Source organism: Ahaetulla prasina, chromosome 2 (genome assembly GCF_028640845.1).
Source record: "Ahaetulla prasina isolate Xishuangbanna chromosome 2, ASM2864084v1, whole genome shotgun sequence".
Taxonomy (NCBI): domain Eukaryota; kingdom Metazoa; phylum Chordata; class Lepidosauria; order Squamata; family Colubridae; genus Ahaetulla; species Ahaetulla prasina.
In genome coordinates, this window is record NC_080540.1 from 153,946,351 (window position 1) to 153,963,837 (window position 17,487).

Genomic DNA, 17,487 nt, shown 5'->3' on the forward strand with positions numbered 1-17,487 from the left:
GACCTCCAGGTGCTCTCTAGGCGTCTTCTCCGGCGTTTCATCTCCCTCAGCCCCTCGGAGAACCAAGGGGCCGGACGAGATCTACGCCGGGTCAGAGGCCGCAAAGGCGCGACACGGTCCAAGGCCCCGCCGCCTGTTCCCAGGCCACGACCAGTTCCTCAGTCGTGCCGTGGGCCAGATTCTCAGGAAATGGCCCAAGCTCCGTCAGGAACCTCTCGGGGTCCATCAGGCGCCTGGGGCGGAACCACCGTATAGGTTCCGTCTCCCTGCGATGGTGAATGGCGGTCCGGAAGGCCAGGCGAAGGAAATAATGGTCCGGCCATGACATTGGTTCTGTTACTAGATCATCTAACACCAGATCATTTAACCACTGTCCAGAGATATAAATCAGATCCAGCGTGCCTCCCCCCGTGTGCGTAGGGCCATCATTTACTCGAATCAGGTCCAAGGCCGTCATGGAAGCCTGGAACTCCCGAGCTGCCGTCGATGACAAGCCAACTGATGGCAGGTTGAAATCCCCCATGACTATAAGTCTGGAGGTCTCAACCGCCACAGCAGCAAGTACCTCCAACAGCTCAGGCAGGGCTGTGGTCACGCAGCAAGGAGCCAGGTACGCGATCACCAAGCCCAACTGATTCCTATAGCCCCACCGCACATAGAGGGATTCACAGCCGGCAATCTGAGGAACAGTGGTCTCCCTCGGCTCTAGATCTTCCTTAATAACAACCGCCACCCCCCCACCCCTACCTTGGACCCTCGGCTGATGAAACGCTCGGAAACCTGGAGGGCACATCTCAACAAGGGAGACCCCCCCTCTGGGCCCAACCAGGTCTCCGTAATGCCCATAAGGTCCGCGGACTCCCCCTGAATAAGATTGCAAATCAGGGGGGCCTTATTAACCACGGACCGGGCATTACATAACATCAGCCGAAGATCCAAGCTCTGAGGATCATGGCCACCCGGGGAACGGGTAGGGACTGAGGGGCCGGAGCACGTGATCGCTCTCAGACATCGAACACGTGCTCCCACAACTCGGTACGGCCCCTCCCCCCCGCCATATCTGCCTCCCACTTACCGTACAGATCGAACAACCCTCTAAACCTGGAACGTCCTCCCCCCCTGCCTTCAGACAAGATGGAGTGGTATCGCGAACTAGCACAGGGGCTGGATCCCTCCCCGACGGGTTCACACCCCCACCCGTCAAATCCCTCCCCCCCCTTAAAAAACCCTTATTTAAAAAACTATTTAAAAAACCCCACAAATTCTTCTTAAAATTCTTCTTCTTAAAAACCCTTAAGTGGGTTGCAATTGTTCACCCCTCATTCTCTCTTCCACCCAGCAGCAGCCAGTTACCTGTCTGGCAGCCTGCTTGCAAGCAAGCTGTCTGGGTCGTCCTGCTGGCTTCCCCACTAACTTTAGTTGTTGGAAGCCGGCAGGAAATTACAAGGAGTGAAAATTACATATTCACTTAATTCATGGTCCTGACTTAACAGCTGCAAGAAGAATTGAAGAAATTGCTGTCTCTAAGTGATGTGGTCATATGCTGGATTGCTTAGTGATGGAAATTCTGGACCCAATTCCCTTTTTAACGTTAGAACTACAGTATCTATATACCAAACTGACTCTCATTAGGTTAACTAGTGCTGGCATCTACTCAAGTGCTCTGTGAATTACATCTTTCTTAATTCAGCATCCTCTCTCATACAGGATTTTGGAATAGATAACATGGTGAGAGCTTCAGCAAATAATAATATGTGAATCACATTGTCTGAGCTCAGAAGCTAAGCAAGATACCCAAATGAAAGGTTTTCATGGACTAGTACTTGTGATGTAGGCTAGAGTGGGAAATTAAAAGATGTCTTAAGAAGAAGGAAGTAGGAAACCACTTTTGTACTGTTGCCAAGAAAATTGTGTGGACATCAGGAGTCAAACTCAACTTGAAGACTTTACCTAGACACAGTGAGGTTAGTTGCATACAGTTATATTGAAACCAAATTGATACCCTAATTGTACTCTTAAAATATGAAATGGTTCTTACATCTTAAGTTTTCTGGGTGCTGAACTCTGAAAGATAGCCCTTCCCATTCAGATCTATAATGATCAGTAGCACCTCTTTTTACTGTTAGATGAGGTCACTTGGCTGTCCAAACTACATTTAGTCCTGACCTTACTAATTAGGTATGAGAAACCTGAACAGATGCATTATCCACGAAGCATTTGCTTTTTTAATCTTACAAACTAAAAAGGACTGCCTATTTAGAATGTTGATGAATCTGGCTATTTCTACCTTCCAGCATTTGAAACTAAAAAACAACCATCAAAAGATTTCACTAGTGTTTAGCCTGCTAATGATTAAATGTAAGATTCGCTATGTACCTTTAGCACCAAGAATAGCATACTTTATCGTCTTTATAATTTGCAGCATTTGTGTTAAAATGACAGTGAAGTAAATATAGAATGGTGTAGCTAAATTAATGATTCTAAACATTTTATTCCATTACACCCTTTTCCCTTAGTTTTCCATTTCATACCTTCTCCCCAACCATCAGGCATCCATTCTGCAACAAATAAACATGCTTGGTCATAATTACTTTACTTTTTTTAACTCTCTCAACCCAACTTCATTTTCTCAGTATAATTTGTCTGGCTTTTGTAGAGTTTATTAGCCCATATACTGAAAGCTGTTTGGTCCTCAACTGAGAGGGCAAATAATATTGAAACTAATTTATGATAAAAATGTAACCAACACCATCACCACATATATAAAACTGCCTTTGAAATTTCAGAAATGTTTTAGAAAAAAAAAACACCAAAATAGAGGAAGTAGGAGTTTCACTAATTTAACAGAATGCAGTATTTTTAAACTTTATTTTTTAAAATTGTAAACTTCAAGGGACAATTGGTTCAAAGGAATACAGGTATACAGTCAGTTTGATTTCAAAGATTTGGCTACAGCTATTAGTTTACAGTATTCCAAGATCTTGGTGTTTTGTGTTTTTTTTTGCATCTATCAAGAAAGAATTACCTTGAGAAATCCTTAAAATTAAGGTGATATTTTCTTCATCAGGATTAGAATTTTACATGAAATAAATCCCACTATAATTTAAGCTTCATCACATATAATTCATAGCTAGTTAATATTTAATCCTTAATTATTTTACTGATCCACCCTTTAGAAAACTGTGCCTACAACTTCAGGATTGAAGTAGATCCCAAAATTACTTTCCAAGCCCAGTTAAAATATAGAAACTTTTTAGTATATAGCACTGTGTTGGCTATGTTCACTGCCGTGATTTTTTTTTTAAAAAAAGGCAGCAGACATACTTAATGTCATAATAACTACAAGAATAAAATAAATCTTTTTAAAATCTAGTCTAACGCACTATAGAGTAATTTGATACTGATTTTACTGATTCCTATTTCTTCCTTATTGAACTCACCCATGCTGACTGTACAAGACTGAGCACGAAAATGAATTCATAAAAATAAATCCTACACTATTACAAACTAATGACAAAAGGACAACAAAGCCTTTAAAATGTAACAATTCATGAGAAAAGAAATAAAATAATAAAAAGAACAAAAATCTTAACAGCACTTACTGTTCTGTTCAATCTTGGGTTCTATGTTGGATGCCAAACAAAATTGGACACAACTCCCAAAATTCTAGAATGAATCTTGAAGATTGTTTTGACCAGCAGTATTCTTTCTAGAGCAGGGATCCCCAACCTTTCGGACCTCAGGGACCACTAAATTCATAATTTTAAATACCACAGACCACTAATATGATCTGCCTAATGACTGGCTGGGTGGGCGTGGCCAGATGGTCATGTGACAGGGTGGTCATGGCCAACTCAATGTCACTCACATTGAGGGGCGTCTCACCGGCCTCTACTCGCCTCTCCCCTCCCAGTCCCTCCTCTCCTGCCCACCTGGGCTCCTTAGGGCCCCAACAGGAAGCAGTTGTTGGAACTAAGCAGCCACCACGAGAAAGAGTTGGCAAAACAGCTGGCTCAGTTCCAATTGGATGTGACCGAGAAGGAGGCTCAGCAGAAGCACCTCACTGAGGATTAGGAGTATAGGCTTTCCAAGCAGAGGGAAGACCTGTGAGAGCACACGGCCAGGTAAACCGCCCTGAGTCCCTTGGGAGATAGGGCGGTATATAAATATGATTAAATAAATAAATAAATAAATAAATAAATAAATAGCGGCGCCTGGAGGCTCAGCAGGCTGAGATGGTCAGCCAGTTCTAGGCCATTATGCAGTCCCACTGGAACAAGGTCCTCCGGCTCTTCGCTACCAGCGGCACTTCCCTCCAGCCTTCGCCAAAGCCCCACACCAGGAGGCTGAAACAGACTCCAAGTCGGAATTTCTGACCCCTCCGACCCACACAAAAAGACCCCAAAGGGAGAAAGCTCTCCAGCAACACAAACTTCATTGCACGTATCTGTCCCAGGGGCCGTAGGTTGAGGACCCTTGATTTTGTGCAATATAAAAAAATGCAAATAATTTTTCTGCGGACCACAAAAATTTTCTTGGGGACACCAGTGGTCCACGGACCACTGTTTGGTGACCGCTGTTCTAGAGCGTTAAGTGTAATGTAAGCTTGGTAGAGTATTTCAGAAAGGCTTAGTTGTCTTAAATAATGATTGATTTGTTTCACAATGTCATGATATGTTATATTTTTTTACAGGTGAAAGCAACTTAATATTACAAGAAGCTCAAGTAGATATTATTCCACAGAAAATGTGTAATAAACTCAGCTGGTATGCTGGAACAATTACATTGAATATGGTCTGTGCTGGCTTTCCAGCTGGAGGTGTTGATAGCTGCCAGGTAAAAAGGAGATAATTTTAGTTTAGATTATGTTGGCAAAGCTTGCTGTGCAGGTGTTTGGACAATATATTTTAATTACTCTTTGTTACATATTACTACAATTTATCTATAGCCTGTTATTTCCTTACTGCATATTTCCTTATTGTCTAGGCTCCTGATTTGAAGCAGATTTTCTGACATTTTCTCAAAAAGTTCAGATCAGTTTCAGAAGAGAAACAGATCTTACCCTCATGCTAGCAATTTAAAATTTTTTATTTATTTTATTTATTTATTTTTCAAATTTATATACCGCCCTATCTCCCTAAGGACTCAGGGCGGTTCACAGGCAGTTAAAATACATATAAATACAGATTAAAAACGACAATTAAAAAACTTATTCTATTGCCAAATTTAAAAATAGTATAAATAATAAAAACCCCTTAAAACCCATAACTTTAAAATCTAATCCAGTCCCGCGCAGATGAATAAGTGTGTTTTAAGCTCGCGACAAAAGGTTCGGAGGTCCGGAAGTTGACGAAGTCCTGGAGGGAGTTCGTTCCAGAGGGTGGGAGCCCCCACAGAGAAGGCCCTTCCCCTGGGTGTCGCCAGACGGCACTGCCTAGCTGACGGCACCCTGAGAAGTCCCTCTCTGTGAAAGTGCACGGGTCGGTAAGAGGTATTTGGTAGCAGTAGGCGGTCCCGTAAATAGCCCGGCCCTATGCCAAAAATAAACAAATAAGGGAAGATGAGGCAGATGATTTATTCAAAGTGGAAAGAATATGCTAGTGTTCATACTATATATAGCTTAGGAAGACCAGACTTTTGTTTTTGGAGTTCTTCCTTGAATAGTTGTGATACTTACTTCCTGATTGCTTATTGTACTCTATGACTATCATTAAGTGTTGTAGTACTTTATGATTCTTGACGAATGTATCTTGTCTTTTTATGTACCCTGAGAGCCTATGCACCAAAGACAAATTCCTTGTGTGTCCAATCACACTTGGTCAATAAAGAATTCTATTCTATTCTATTCTATTCTATTCTATTCTATTCTATTCCATTCCATTCCATTCCATTCCATTCCATTCTTACAAACATGTGATACTTATTAATTTGGCTAATGGATGGGGCCAAAATTACTTTTGGTGATGAATGGGATCAGAATAAGCTGCCATTCCGTTTTCCAGTCCCAGGACAGAACTACTGAGTTTTTTATGCAATAAAGTGGCCGAGCAAGTTCCCAGATTCCATTCTTTTCCTATCTGAGATAAATATGTAAGTTGGGACCCCTCCAACCATAATGGAGACTTATGACCAAAATTACCTGGATGTATTTCAGAGTAGCAAAGAAAGAAAAATGTTATTTCAAACACAAAAATTATTATTAGAAATCATACATTTTATCTTGATTAATTGATCCATTAGAGTAGCTCCACCTTATATCAGTAGATGTCTGTTGTCATTTCCAAGGAAAGTAGTATCCATACTCCTTAGACTTTATCTGTCTACTAACAGCACAGAATCTTAAGGTTTGTTTTAAATAGCATATCTTATTTCAAAAAGTCTCTTTTGGATTAGTTTGGAGACTCTAAATAGATTGGTGTTTCTTAAACTTTTTGTTTTCAGGACACCTCACTTTTCATTCATTCATTCATTCATTTTGGTACCTTCGAATCACTTTTTGAGACCTGACAACTACCTAGACAACTGTTTCCTTGGTTTTTTCCAGAAATGGTTTACCATTGCCTGCTTCCTAAGGCTGAGAGAGTGACTGGCTCAAAGATACCTGTAATGTATTTGAATTTTAGGAGGGAAAATTGGGCGGGAAAATGCACGTTGCTGATTGGTTGATGCCTCAGCCTAAATACTATATAAAGAGAGGTTTTTGCCTGTTGGCTTTTGCTGGGATTCACAATAAACTAAAGAGCTGTTGTCACTTGCATCGTCTCCTGCCTCTTCATTGCCCAAACTCAACATTGGCGACGAAGGTGGGATATTGAAGGCAGTGAGACTAGGAAAAGAGCTGAAGGAGCAACTTAGTTTCAAACCCAGCCAGTCATCCTGAGCGGATAGTATTTTATTATTTATTTATTTTATTTTATCATATTTATATACCGCCCTATCTCCCTAGGGACTCAGGGCGGTTCACAGGCAAGTAAAAATACATATAAATACAGACTAAAATAGTAGTTAAAAAACTTATTTTACATAGCCGAATTATTAAAAAGCAGTATAAATAATAAATAATAAAACCCATTAAAACCCATATAAATTTAAAATCTAATCCAGTCCTGCGTAGATGAATAGATATGTTTTGAGCTCGCGACGGAAGGTTCGGAGGTCCGGAAGTTGCCGAAGTCCTGGGGGGAGTTCGTTCCAGAGGGTGGGAGCCCCCACAGAGAAGGCCCTTCCCCTGGGTGTCGCCAGACGGCACTGCCTAGCTGACGGCACCCTGAGGAGTCCCTCTCTGTGGGAGCGCACGGGTCGGTGAGAGGTATTCGGTAGCAGTAGGCGGTCCCGTAAATAGCCCGGCCCTATGCCATGGAGCGCTTTGAAGATGGTTACCAAAACCTTGAAGCGCACCCGGAAGGCCACAGGTAGCCAGTGCAGTCTGCGCAGGATAGGTGTCACATGGGAGCCACGAGGGGCTCCCTCTATCACCCGCGCAGCCACATTCTGGACTAACTGAAGCCTCCGGATGCCCCTCAAGGGGAGCCCCATGTAGAGAGCATTGCAGTAATCCAGATGAGACGTCACGAGGGCGTGAGTGACCGTGCATAAGGCATCCCGGTCTAGAAAGGGGCGCAACTGGCGCACCAGGCGAACCTGGTAGAAAGCTCTCCTGGAGACGGCTGTCAAGTGATCTTCAAAAGACAGCCGTTCATCCAGGAGGACGCCCAAGTTGCGCACCCTCTCCATCGGGGCCAATGACTCGCCTCCGACAGTCAGCCGTGGACTCAGCTGACTGTACCGGGATGCCGGCATCCACAGCCATTCTGTCTTGGAGGGATTGAGCTTGAGCCTGTTTCTCCACATTCAGACCCGTCCGGTTGCCAAACACTGGGACAACACTTCGATAGCTTTGTTGGGGTGGTCCAGTGTGGAAAAGTACAGCTGGGTGTCATCAGCGTACAGCTGGTACCTCACACCGAAACCACTGATGATCTCACCCAGCGGCTTCATATAGATGTTGAACAGAAGGGGCGAAAGAATTGACCCCTGCGGCACCCCACAAGTGAGGCACCTCGGGGCCGACCTCTGCCCCCCTGTCAACACCATCTGCGACCGATCGGAGAGATAGGAGGAGAACCACCGATAAACGGTGCCTCCCACTCCCAATCCCTCCAACCGGCGCAGCAGGATACCATGGTCGATGGTATCAAAAGCCGCTGAGAGGTCTAATAGGACCAGGGCAGAGGAGCAACCCCTATCCCTGGCCCTCCAGAGATCATCCACCAACGCGACCAAAGCCGTCTCAGTGCTGTAACTGGGCCGGAAACCGGACTGGAACGGGTCTAGATAGACAGTTTCATCCAGGTGCAGGGGAAACTGATATGCCACCATACTCTCTACAACCTTCGCCGCGAAGCGAAGTTTGGAGACCGGACGATAATTACCTAAAACAGCCGGGTCCAGGGAAGGCTTCTCTTTCAAGGCGGCCGGAAAGACTCCCTCCAACAAAAAAGCGCTCATAATCGCCTGGAGCCAGCCTCGTGTCACCTCCTGAGAGGCCAGCACCAACCAGGAGGGGCACGGGTCCAGTAAACATGTGGTGGCATTCAACCCCCCCAACAACCTGTCCATGTCCTTGGGAGCCACAGGGTCAAACTCATCCCAAACAATGTCACCAAGACCACCCTCAGACGCCCCATCTGAATCGCCGCAATTTCGATCCAAACCGTCCCGAAGCTGAACGATTTTATCGTATAGATAACCGTTAAACTCCTCAGCACGTCCCTGCAATGGGTCATGCCACCCCCCCTGGTGAAGGAGGGAACGAGTCACCCGAAACAGGAACGAGTCACCCCCAACACCCGCCCTAACCCTCCCACCTCTTAAAAATGCCCTATCTAAAAAACCCCAAAGGCTCTTTCTCTTCGCATGCCACCTCTGTGGGTCCCAAGACCCGTCATTGAGGCCGGCCCTTGGTAACGAGGCGGGCCATTCCTGCGAGGCGGGGGCACCTCGCAGTTCATGAGACATCATAGTGATGTCTAGCTATACGCCGCCAGCGCCATTCGACCCAGCCAAGGAGAAATGGGGGTCGTACATGGCTCGTTTCGAGTGTTTCCTCGAAGCCAACGAACTGCAAGGAGTATCGGATAATCGGAAGCGCGCTTACTTCCTGAGCCACTGTGGGCCAGAAGTCTTCGATACCGTTGAATCGTTGCCGGAACCAACGCCTGTCCAGTCGGTGCCATGGCCAGGGCTACAGACGCCGCTACGAGCACACTACGCGCTGGTGCCATCGAAGTTCGTACAATGTTTCGAGCTAAGGCAAAGAGTTCAGCGAGAGGGCGAATCGATAAGCGTGTACATGGCCGCATTAAGGAAAGCCGCAACCCACTGTGAGTATAGGGACTTGGAGGACACTTTATTAGAACAACTCATTTGTGGGGTCAGGGACATCCGACTACAGAGGCGGCTGCTGTCGAAAAGCAACCTAACCCTAGTGATAGCCCTGGATGAGGCCAGGGCGCACGAGATGTCCACCAAAGCGGCGGAGTTATTGATGGGTAGAAGACTCCGGTGCCCCCTAGATCGGTTAAACCAAACATACTCCCCTGATGGGTACCAGAGCATGAAAGGAAAAACCGGAACAATGACAACAGGTGACCCGGTATGGGCACATAACTATAGTGAAGGCCCAGCGTGGCTAAGGGGAACAATTGTAGGAGTGACGGGCCCAAAGTCATACTCAGTGGACCTGGGGGATGGCCGAGTGTGGAGACGCCACATAGATCAATTACGAAAAAGAATGCAAAACAATCCAGAAACCAAACAGCCAGACCCTGACTTCCAAGTATTTGAACCAATAGCTAGCTCAATCCCGAGGCGATCGGAGGACTTAGCTGATTCAGAGGAAGTCCAGCGACGCCAACTGGCTCCTCCAGAGGACAGCAGGGATGATTCTGCCAATAATCCAGGGCCGGAGGGCCCAGAGGAGGAGCTGGGAGGAACAAACAGTCCCTCCGACCAGCTCGACTCACTCCCAGGGAATGATTTGCGCAGGTCAGAAAGAGTTAGGAGAAGCCCTGTCTACCTGCGTGACTACGTGGAAAAATAACATGCAAATTTTATGTAAATATGGCTAAATGTGTTCTGGGAGGGGAGGAGTGTAATGTATTTGAATTTTAGGAGGGAAAATTGGGCGAGAAAATGCACGTTGCTGATTGGTTGATGCCTCAGCCAAATACTATATAAAGAGAGGTTTTTGCCTGTTGGCTTTTGCTGGGATTCACAATAAACTAAAGAGCTGTTGTCACTTGCATTGTCTCCTGCCTCTTCATTGCCCAAACTCAACAATACCGATCTGGCTTTGTGCCTAAAGGAGATCTAGAACTTACAGTCTTGCAGTTTCTAGCTTGTTGCCTTAAACACTACATGTAACTAGCTTTCTTTAAATATTATTAAGAACTCCAAAACAACTATTGTTTGTACAGTTTTATTTATTGTGATATTGATAAAATTGACAGTTGTAGAAATATATTGCATGTAAAAATAGCTATATTAAACCATTAAATATTCACATAAACTATTTTCATGAAAAATTTCTCTCTCTCTCTCTCTCTCTATATATATATATATATATATATAGAGAGAGAGAGAGAGAGAGAGAGAGAGAGAAATTTTTCATGAAAATATATATATATATATATATATATATATATATATATATATATATAGAGAGAGAGAGAGAGAGAGAGAGAGAGAGAGAGAGAGAAATAATGAGAAAAATGACATTGTTTTATATTTTTAAAAATATCTGCAATACCTGGTAAATAATTTTGATTTTGCAGACCCCTCAGGGTCCTTATACAATTTAAGAAACACTGCTCTATATTAAATGGGAAAGATGTCATCAGGATTTTATCTCTCTACCCCCTAAACTCCCGACTAAATTCATAGAGTCAAGAATAACTTAGATTGGGCAATCTAGATTAGAGGACTTGATGGCTGTTTCATTAATTTCATAGAAATCATTAAGAAATCAAGCTGCTTCAAAATGGAGTTAAACAAATAAAATAGTATCTTCATATTGGATATTTTTAGTGTTTCAGCCTTCTGTTTTGATTTCAACTGTCATATCCTTCAATCTAGCCATTCATAAAATATATTCATTTGATATCAACAACTGGCAGAGGATAATTTAGAACTGCAGAAAAAATAATTGCTACCAACCTGCCTTCCATTGAGGACCTGTATACTGCACGAATCAAGAAGAGGGACGTGAAAATATTTACAGATCCCTCACATCCAGGACATAAACTGTTTCAACTCCTACCCTCAAAACGACATATAGAGCACTGCACACCAGAACAACTAGACACAAGAACAGTTTTTTCCCACTCTGCTAAACAATTAATTCCCTCAACACTGTCAAACTATTTTCTAAATCTGCACTACTATTAATCTTCTCATCGTTCCCATCACCAGTCTCTTTCCACTTATGACTGTATGACTGTAACTTTGTTGCTGGCAATCCTTATGATTTATATTGATATATTGACCATCATTTGTGTTGTAAATGTTGTACCTTGATGAACGTATCTTTTCTTTTATGTACACTGAGAGCATATGCACCAAGACAAATTCCTTGTGTGTCCAATCACACTTGGCCAATAAAAAATTCTATTCTATTCTATTCTATTCTATTCTATTCTATTCTATTCTATTCTATTCTATTCTAATTTTATATGTTAAACAGATATGGAAACAAACGCGTCCTTGCCTCACTCGATTCTGAATTACTCATTTCTCTAAATTTCTTTCTAAGAGTAGTTTCTTATCACTGCAAAATTTCCTCAGAAAAAATAATCAGAAGTTCTGGAACTGAATTACTCTTAGTAGGTTCCCCATACTAGTTTAATCAATAGTTATTAACTTTTGTGTAGTCAATGAACAAAGTTAACCTCATGCTTATACTTTCTTGCTCTCTTATTATCCTTCTGATATCCATCTGGACTCACTTTCTCTCCTCCTTCTGAAATCTACCTGTTCATTTGTACTGGGCTGAGTCCAGGGGTGAAATGCTCTTGGTTCGGACTGAATTGCCTGATCTGGTAGCGATGGCAGCTGGTGGTTCGGAGAACTGGTAGCAAAAATCCCTGGCCCCGCCCCCTGCTGAGCCGCACCATCATCGGAGGTTTTTTTAAAAAAAATTTAAAAGCATTTTTTCTTCAGCTGAAAAATGCTTTTAAAAGTAAAAAAAAGGGCTCTGATGATTGTGCGGCTCAGCTGGGATCATCAGAACCCTTTAAAACCTCGGCCGAAGAGGTTGTAAAAAAAAGAGGTTTTAAAAGGCTCCTCTGGTGATCCCAACTGAGTTGCCTGATCACCAGAACCTTTAAAAAACATGTTTTCTATAAGCTCTTCGGCCGAAGAGGTTGTTAAAATAATCCTTTTAAGAGGTTCTGGGCTGCGATCAGGCAACTTCAGCTGGGATCATCAGAGGAGCCTTTTAAAAGCTTTTTTCCCTCTGGCGATCCCAGCTGAGTTGCCTGATCATCACAGGCTTTTAAAATCATTTTTTTAACAACCTCTCCCGCCCATGCCCAACCAATCGCCCTATCCCCACTTACCTAATTGCTACTCCTTTCAGGCTAACTAAGCCTTGCTTTGCTTTGGCTGCTGCAATCAGTTGCATCAGCTAGCAACTGAATCTGCCTGCCTGCAATCCATCTTCTCCGTGAGCAACTGAATCTGCCTGCCTCCAATTGGGTAAATAAATGGGGGGAGAGCTTTAAAAAATAGTTAATTGGGGTTTTTTTTAAGGGTTTTTTTAGACAGCAATTTAAAGTTAAGGAAATTTTAAATTTGGCTGCTTTTATCTAAAACAGGGCTCTCCAACCTTAGTAACTTTAAGGCTTGTGAACTTAAACTCCCAGAGTTCCTCAGCCAGCTTTCCTGGCTGAATAACTTCGAGAGTTGAAGTTCACAAACCTTAAAGTTACTAAGTTGGAGACCCGTGATCTAAAAAATATAAATAAAATAAAATAATAAAATATTTGTGCAGCTTTCTGAGATTTGGTGTGTTTCTGTAGTGTTTCACTCTACACAGACTTCACAAACACACAAAATCTCACAAAGCTGTATGTGGCATTTTGTATGTGTGTGAGTCAGTTGTGTTGTGCTGTGTTTGTGGGTAAAATGTGAAAGTTGGTTTTTGAGCTTTTGTGGCTGTGAGATTCCTGCTTGTTGCAGGGGCCATTTTGGGTGAGGTGCAGCTGCTTTTACATGGTGTGTGAGTCAGTTTTGTTGTGTATGTGTAAAGTGTGAAAGTTGGTTTTTGGTACCTCTTATTGTTTTGTATATTATTTTTATTATTTGTTATTGGCCATGCCACCCAGCCATCTGACCACCAAGCCATGCCCACCAATTAAGCCACGCCCACCAATTAAGCCACGCCCACAGAACTGGAAGGGAACAAATTTAGATTTCACCCCTGGCTGAATCCTGTTGCTGCCTAGATGTTAGTCATGATTTTCCAGCCATATTGCCTCCCTTGTAGTCCATCAGAACAAGAAGACAGTTACCTATCATGTGATATGTCTATTGGATTGTTGTCTGGAATATTCAAGGACTTTAACATCTAAGGTTACTAAAGCCAAGGAGATTAGAATGAAGGGAAAGAAGGTTAAAAGAAGAAGGTAAAAATAACTTAGTGCTGACTGAGGATGTTTCTGGAGTCTGAGGCTTTTGTTCAAAAAGCAAGTGTAACCATGATTAGGAACATCTGCACAAATTCTTCTTATATACCAGCTGTACTTCTTCTTAAATTGGAAGGTCCTTCTCAAAGTCACTTGTAGGAGAATATGTGGTACCAGATTTGACAAGTTTGACAATTAAAACTAAACAAAACAAAGTATCCAACACCCTTAACTGCCTTTCCAGAACAATAAACTCTTGTCAGCTCACTCAAAAAATTTTAAGGGACAAATAATATTAATAAACCCAGAAAATACTAGAAAGCAAGTATAGCTCTTGGAACCAAAGTCAATTTAAGATAATGTATGATCTGTGATGGCACAGTAGTTAGAATGCAATATGGCAGACTAATTCTGCTCACTGTCAGGAGTTTGATACTGACAGCTCAAGTTGACTCAGCCTTCCATCCTTCTGAGGTTGGTAAAATGAGAATCCAAGTTTTGGGGGGCAATATGCTGACATAGTAAACACTCAATACCCCCTCCCTCGAGAGTGCTGTAACAGTATATAACTCTCAAGTGCTATTGCTATAAATCCCATTATTATAATAGCTAGGAATGCCCTTTTTGTTCTAACAATCTATACAGAGGGGTCTTGCTGCACCAGTACTGCAATAGCAATATGTGATTAAACTGAATTGTCTGGTAGTCTGGTTTGAACAAATTGTGAAGGAAATTTTTTGGGGAAAAAGTCGATTTCTGTAAAAAGATGTATAGATCATCAGAGGCAATATCTAAAATGTAATAAACATTTACTGTCTAGAATGTATAAATTTATGTTGGAAATGGGAAACCACATGAAGTGACATTTTGTCATCTTTAATGGACTTTTTAAAAAGCCAGACATTTTGGATACAAGTAAAAACACAATTCAAACAGAAGTATTTTCTTTAGAAATTGATGGACAAACCAGTAGGAAATAAGTCACAGAATTTAATTTTTATATATGATAGTTGTAGCAATTAATGTGCACAAAAGTAAAGATTTGGCATTCATTTTGGAGGAATGGGATTTGCAGAAATGGCTGAATCGACTTCTTCAATTAGATAGACAGATTAGATAATATCCATATTTATTGCTGATTAGAAAAATGAATTTACGACTTATGGATCTGATGACTAGAAAAAATAGATAAAAAGAGAGCTAAATAGAATAATTTTGTATTTTTATTTATATTTGCTTTATTATTTATATTTGCTGTAAAAATGGAAGTTACTTCTATTTCTTTCTTTTTGTATTTCTGGCTTTTGTTGTTTGTTCTAAGTTTGTGTTCATTTTATTTTTGTATAAAATTCTTAATAGAATTTTAGGATTTTAGGAGTATATATAGGCAATATTCTATCTTTTCCTTATTCAAAGAGGTTCCAGGAATCCAATCTACTCATTGGTTCCTCACTGGTTTGGCTTTTGCAGATCTACCTTCAATTCACTCATTTATCTTGGGAGGCTCAGATGTAAAGTCTGTATTGTATTGGTAATTAATAAAGCGTTCACTTTCAAATATGTGCTAATCTATCTCCTGCATTGTGTTTTGAGAATAAAAATACAGGAATGGTTTGCTCTGAGGTAGATATTAAAAGTTCTTTAAACGGGATAGCTACCCTCACACCTACAGAATCCTATTTTAACTCTCACACCCACCAAAACTTGCTCTTTATTTTCCTACTCTCTTTTCTACCTTATCAGCATGGGTAGGTCTACCATTAACTTGTATTCCCAGCGGGATCAATGGAATACTATGCTACACTCATGTAAAAATGGGAATTCTGTGGGTGGGAATTCTGATTAGACATAAATGTTTTTCTGGGTTTGCAGTATTCAGCAAAGACATGCTAAAGACAAATCCTTTTTTAAAAAATAATTCAGGAATTATATTACAATCATGGTTATTTTTCTTCCACTTATACTGTTTTTACAGTACAGAATTGAAGAATGAGAATAATCCTCTTCTCAGGAAAAATGTAAAAGATAATTAGCTCAGCCAAGTGACTTGCAAAAAAAATAAAGGCAGTGAGAAGTCATTTTTATATTATGCTAAGAAAATACATGGATATGTCCATGTGAGTCATCAGGGGTGGATAAATTAAAAGTGAATTAGTATAAGAAGACGGCTATCCAGAAAGATTAATAAAGTCAAAATAGTATTCAGAACTCGTGAAAAATCCTGAATTTTCTACTATATTGTTATAATTTCATTTTTTCATCATTATCAATTATTGAAAAATGAACCTATCTTAAAATGAAATTGACTTAATACTTTAACATAACTTGCTTACCTGCCAGGATATAATTTGCTTTTTCAAGATCAATCAAATAAACCCCAATTTTGTAGTATGTGAAACAATAGTTATAGTTTAACTTAGTTTATTCCTGAATAATTGCTGCTTTTACAGAATACTAGCAACTTTATAGGAAAAATAGAATTTATTTTGTTTCCGTTCTGTGTATTTGGACAATTTACTTGTCTCCAAAATCAACAATTTGAAAATAAAGGGTAAAGTGATTTGTCCTCATTAACTACGTATAAAATGCTTTCTTATGATAGTGGATGATAGATTGTGTATTCTTAGATATATAGTTTGATTTTTGGTCAAGCCTACTAAGCAAGTAGCTGATTTTCCAAGAAATGATATATAATTGACCTACTTTGTGTATTACCAAACTTGAATAAGATTGTTCAGATTTTCCAGCTTAATTTTTCCCATTATGTGCTTTTCCTGTTCCAGGGAGACAGCGGTGGTCCTCTGACATGCTACTTTCCAACCACTGCAAAGTTTTATTTGATAGGAATTACCAGCTTTGGTTATGGTTGTGGTCGCCCAAGACATCCAGGAGTTTATGTTAGGACAATTAATTATATAAGTTGGGTAAACAAGTATTTAGAGAGTAAAATTGTAACTGTGGAACTTCATTGCCTCTTGATCTTTTTAATTGTGTGGTGGACAGTCTTCCATATTCTGTAAAATGGCAACTTCCTTCAATTGTATGCAGTAAACTTGTACTGCTCTTTAAATGTATTTGGTTTTTAGGAACAGTATCATTATCAACATTTGCTGTTTAAAAATGTCCATACAATATAATTCTGCCTTCCATTATATTTACATTCAAATAATGATCTGTAACTAATGATAACAATCTTCCCAAATATACTAAAATTTGAAAATGAATTCAGTTCTTAAATAAATAATAGCAATCATATACATGATTAGAGAATTTCAAATAAATATACCCTATATTTCTCACTTTGAAGGCTAAATTATGTTTTTAAAAGATACTAGATGATTAAGAATATTTTCAAATAAAGTATTTTGAAGTTATTTGAATACTCCATTGTATTTTTTATACTCTAGAGTATTTCTTTGGAAAAAATCATGAAGATATAAAACTGAATTTTTTTACACATGAATCTTCCAACAAATACATAATTTTAGCTTTGTATCTGAAATATGAAAAAGTGTGATTAATTGCTGTGTCTGTGTATTCTGCAAGGTAAATTTTCTATATTTCCTTCTAGCAACTGTATAAATATGGTTCAAATATATGCAATAAAATATAAATGTTCTATATACAAAGAGCCTCTCTTTGAGGCAGATGAGTGGTTTAAAAATATGAAATATAAATAATAAATATGTATAAATTGATAAAACGGGTGCAACCTAAAGCCTTAAACATACTCTTCTTGAGCACAGCAATTTAATTTTTTGGTAAATATGGAAAATAATAAAAAACAAACTTCCTGATATGC

General features: G+C 40.6%; 1 protein-coding gene across 1 annotated transcript in view; it reads left to right on the forward strand.

Moving 5' to 3' along the window:
* The window catches only part of LOC131190585 (uncharacterized), a 65,191-nt gene extending 48,236 nt beyond the window's left edge, over positions 1 to 16,955 (forward strand). The window contains exons 10-11 of the mRNA XM_058167924.1: positions 4,694 to 4,836; positions 16,469 to 16,955. Coding sequence (XP_058023907.1) covers positions 4,694 to 4,836; positions 16,469 to 16,705 — 380 coding nt within the window. The 3' untranslated portion in view covers positions 16,706 to 16,955. The remainder of the gene's footprint in view (positions 1 to 4,693; positions 4,837 to 16,468) is intronic.
* Positions 16,956 to 17,487: the final 532 nt, after the last annotated feature.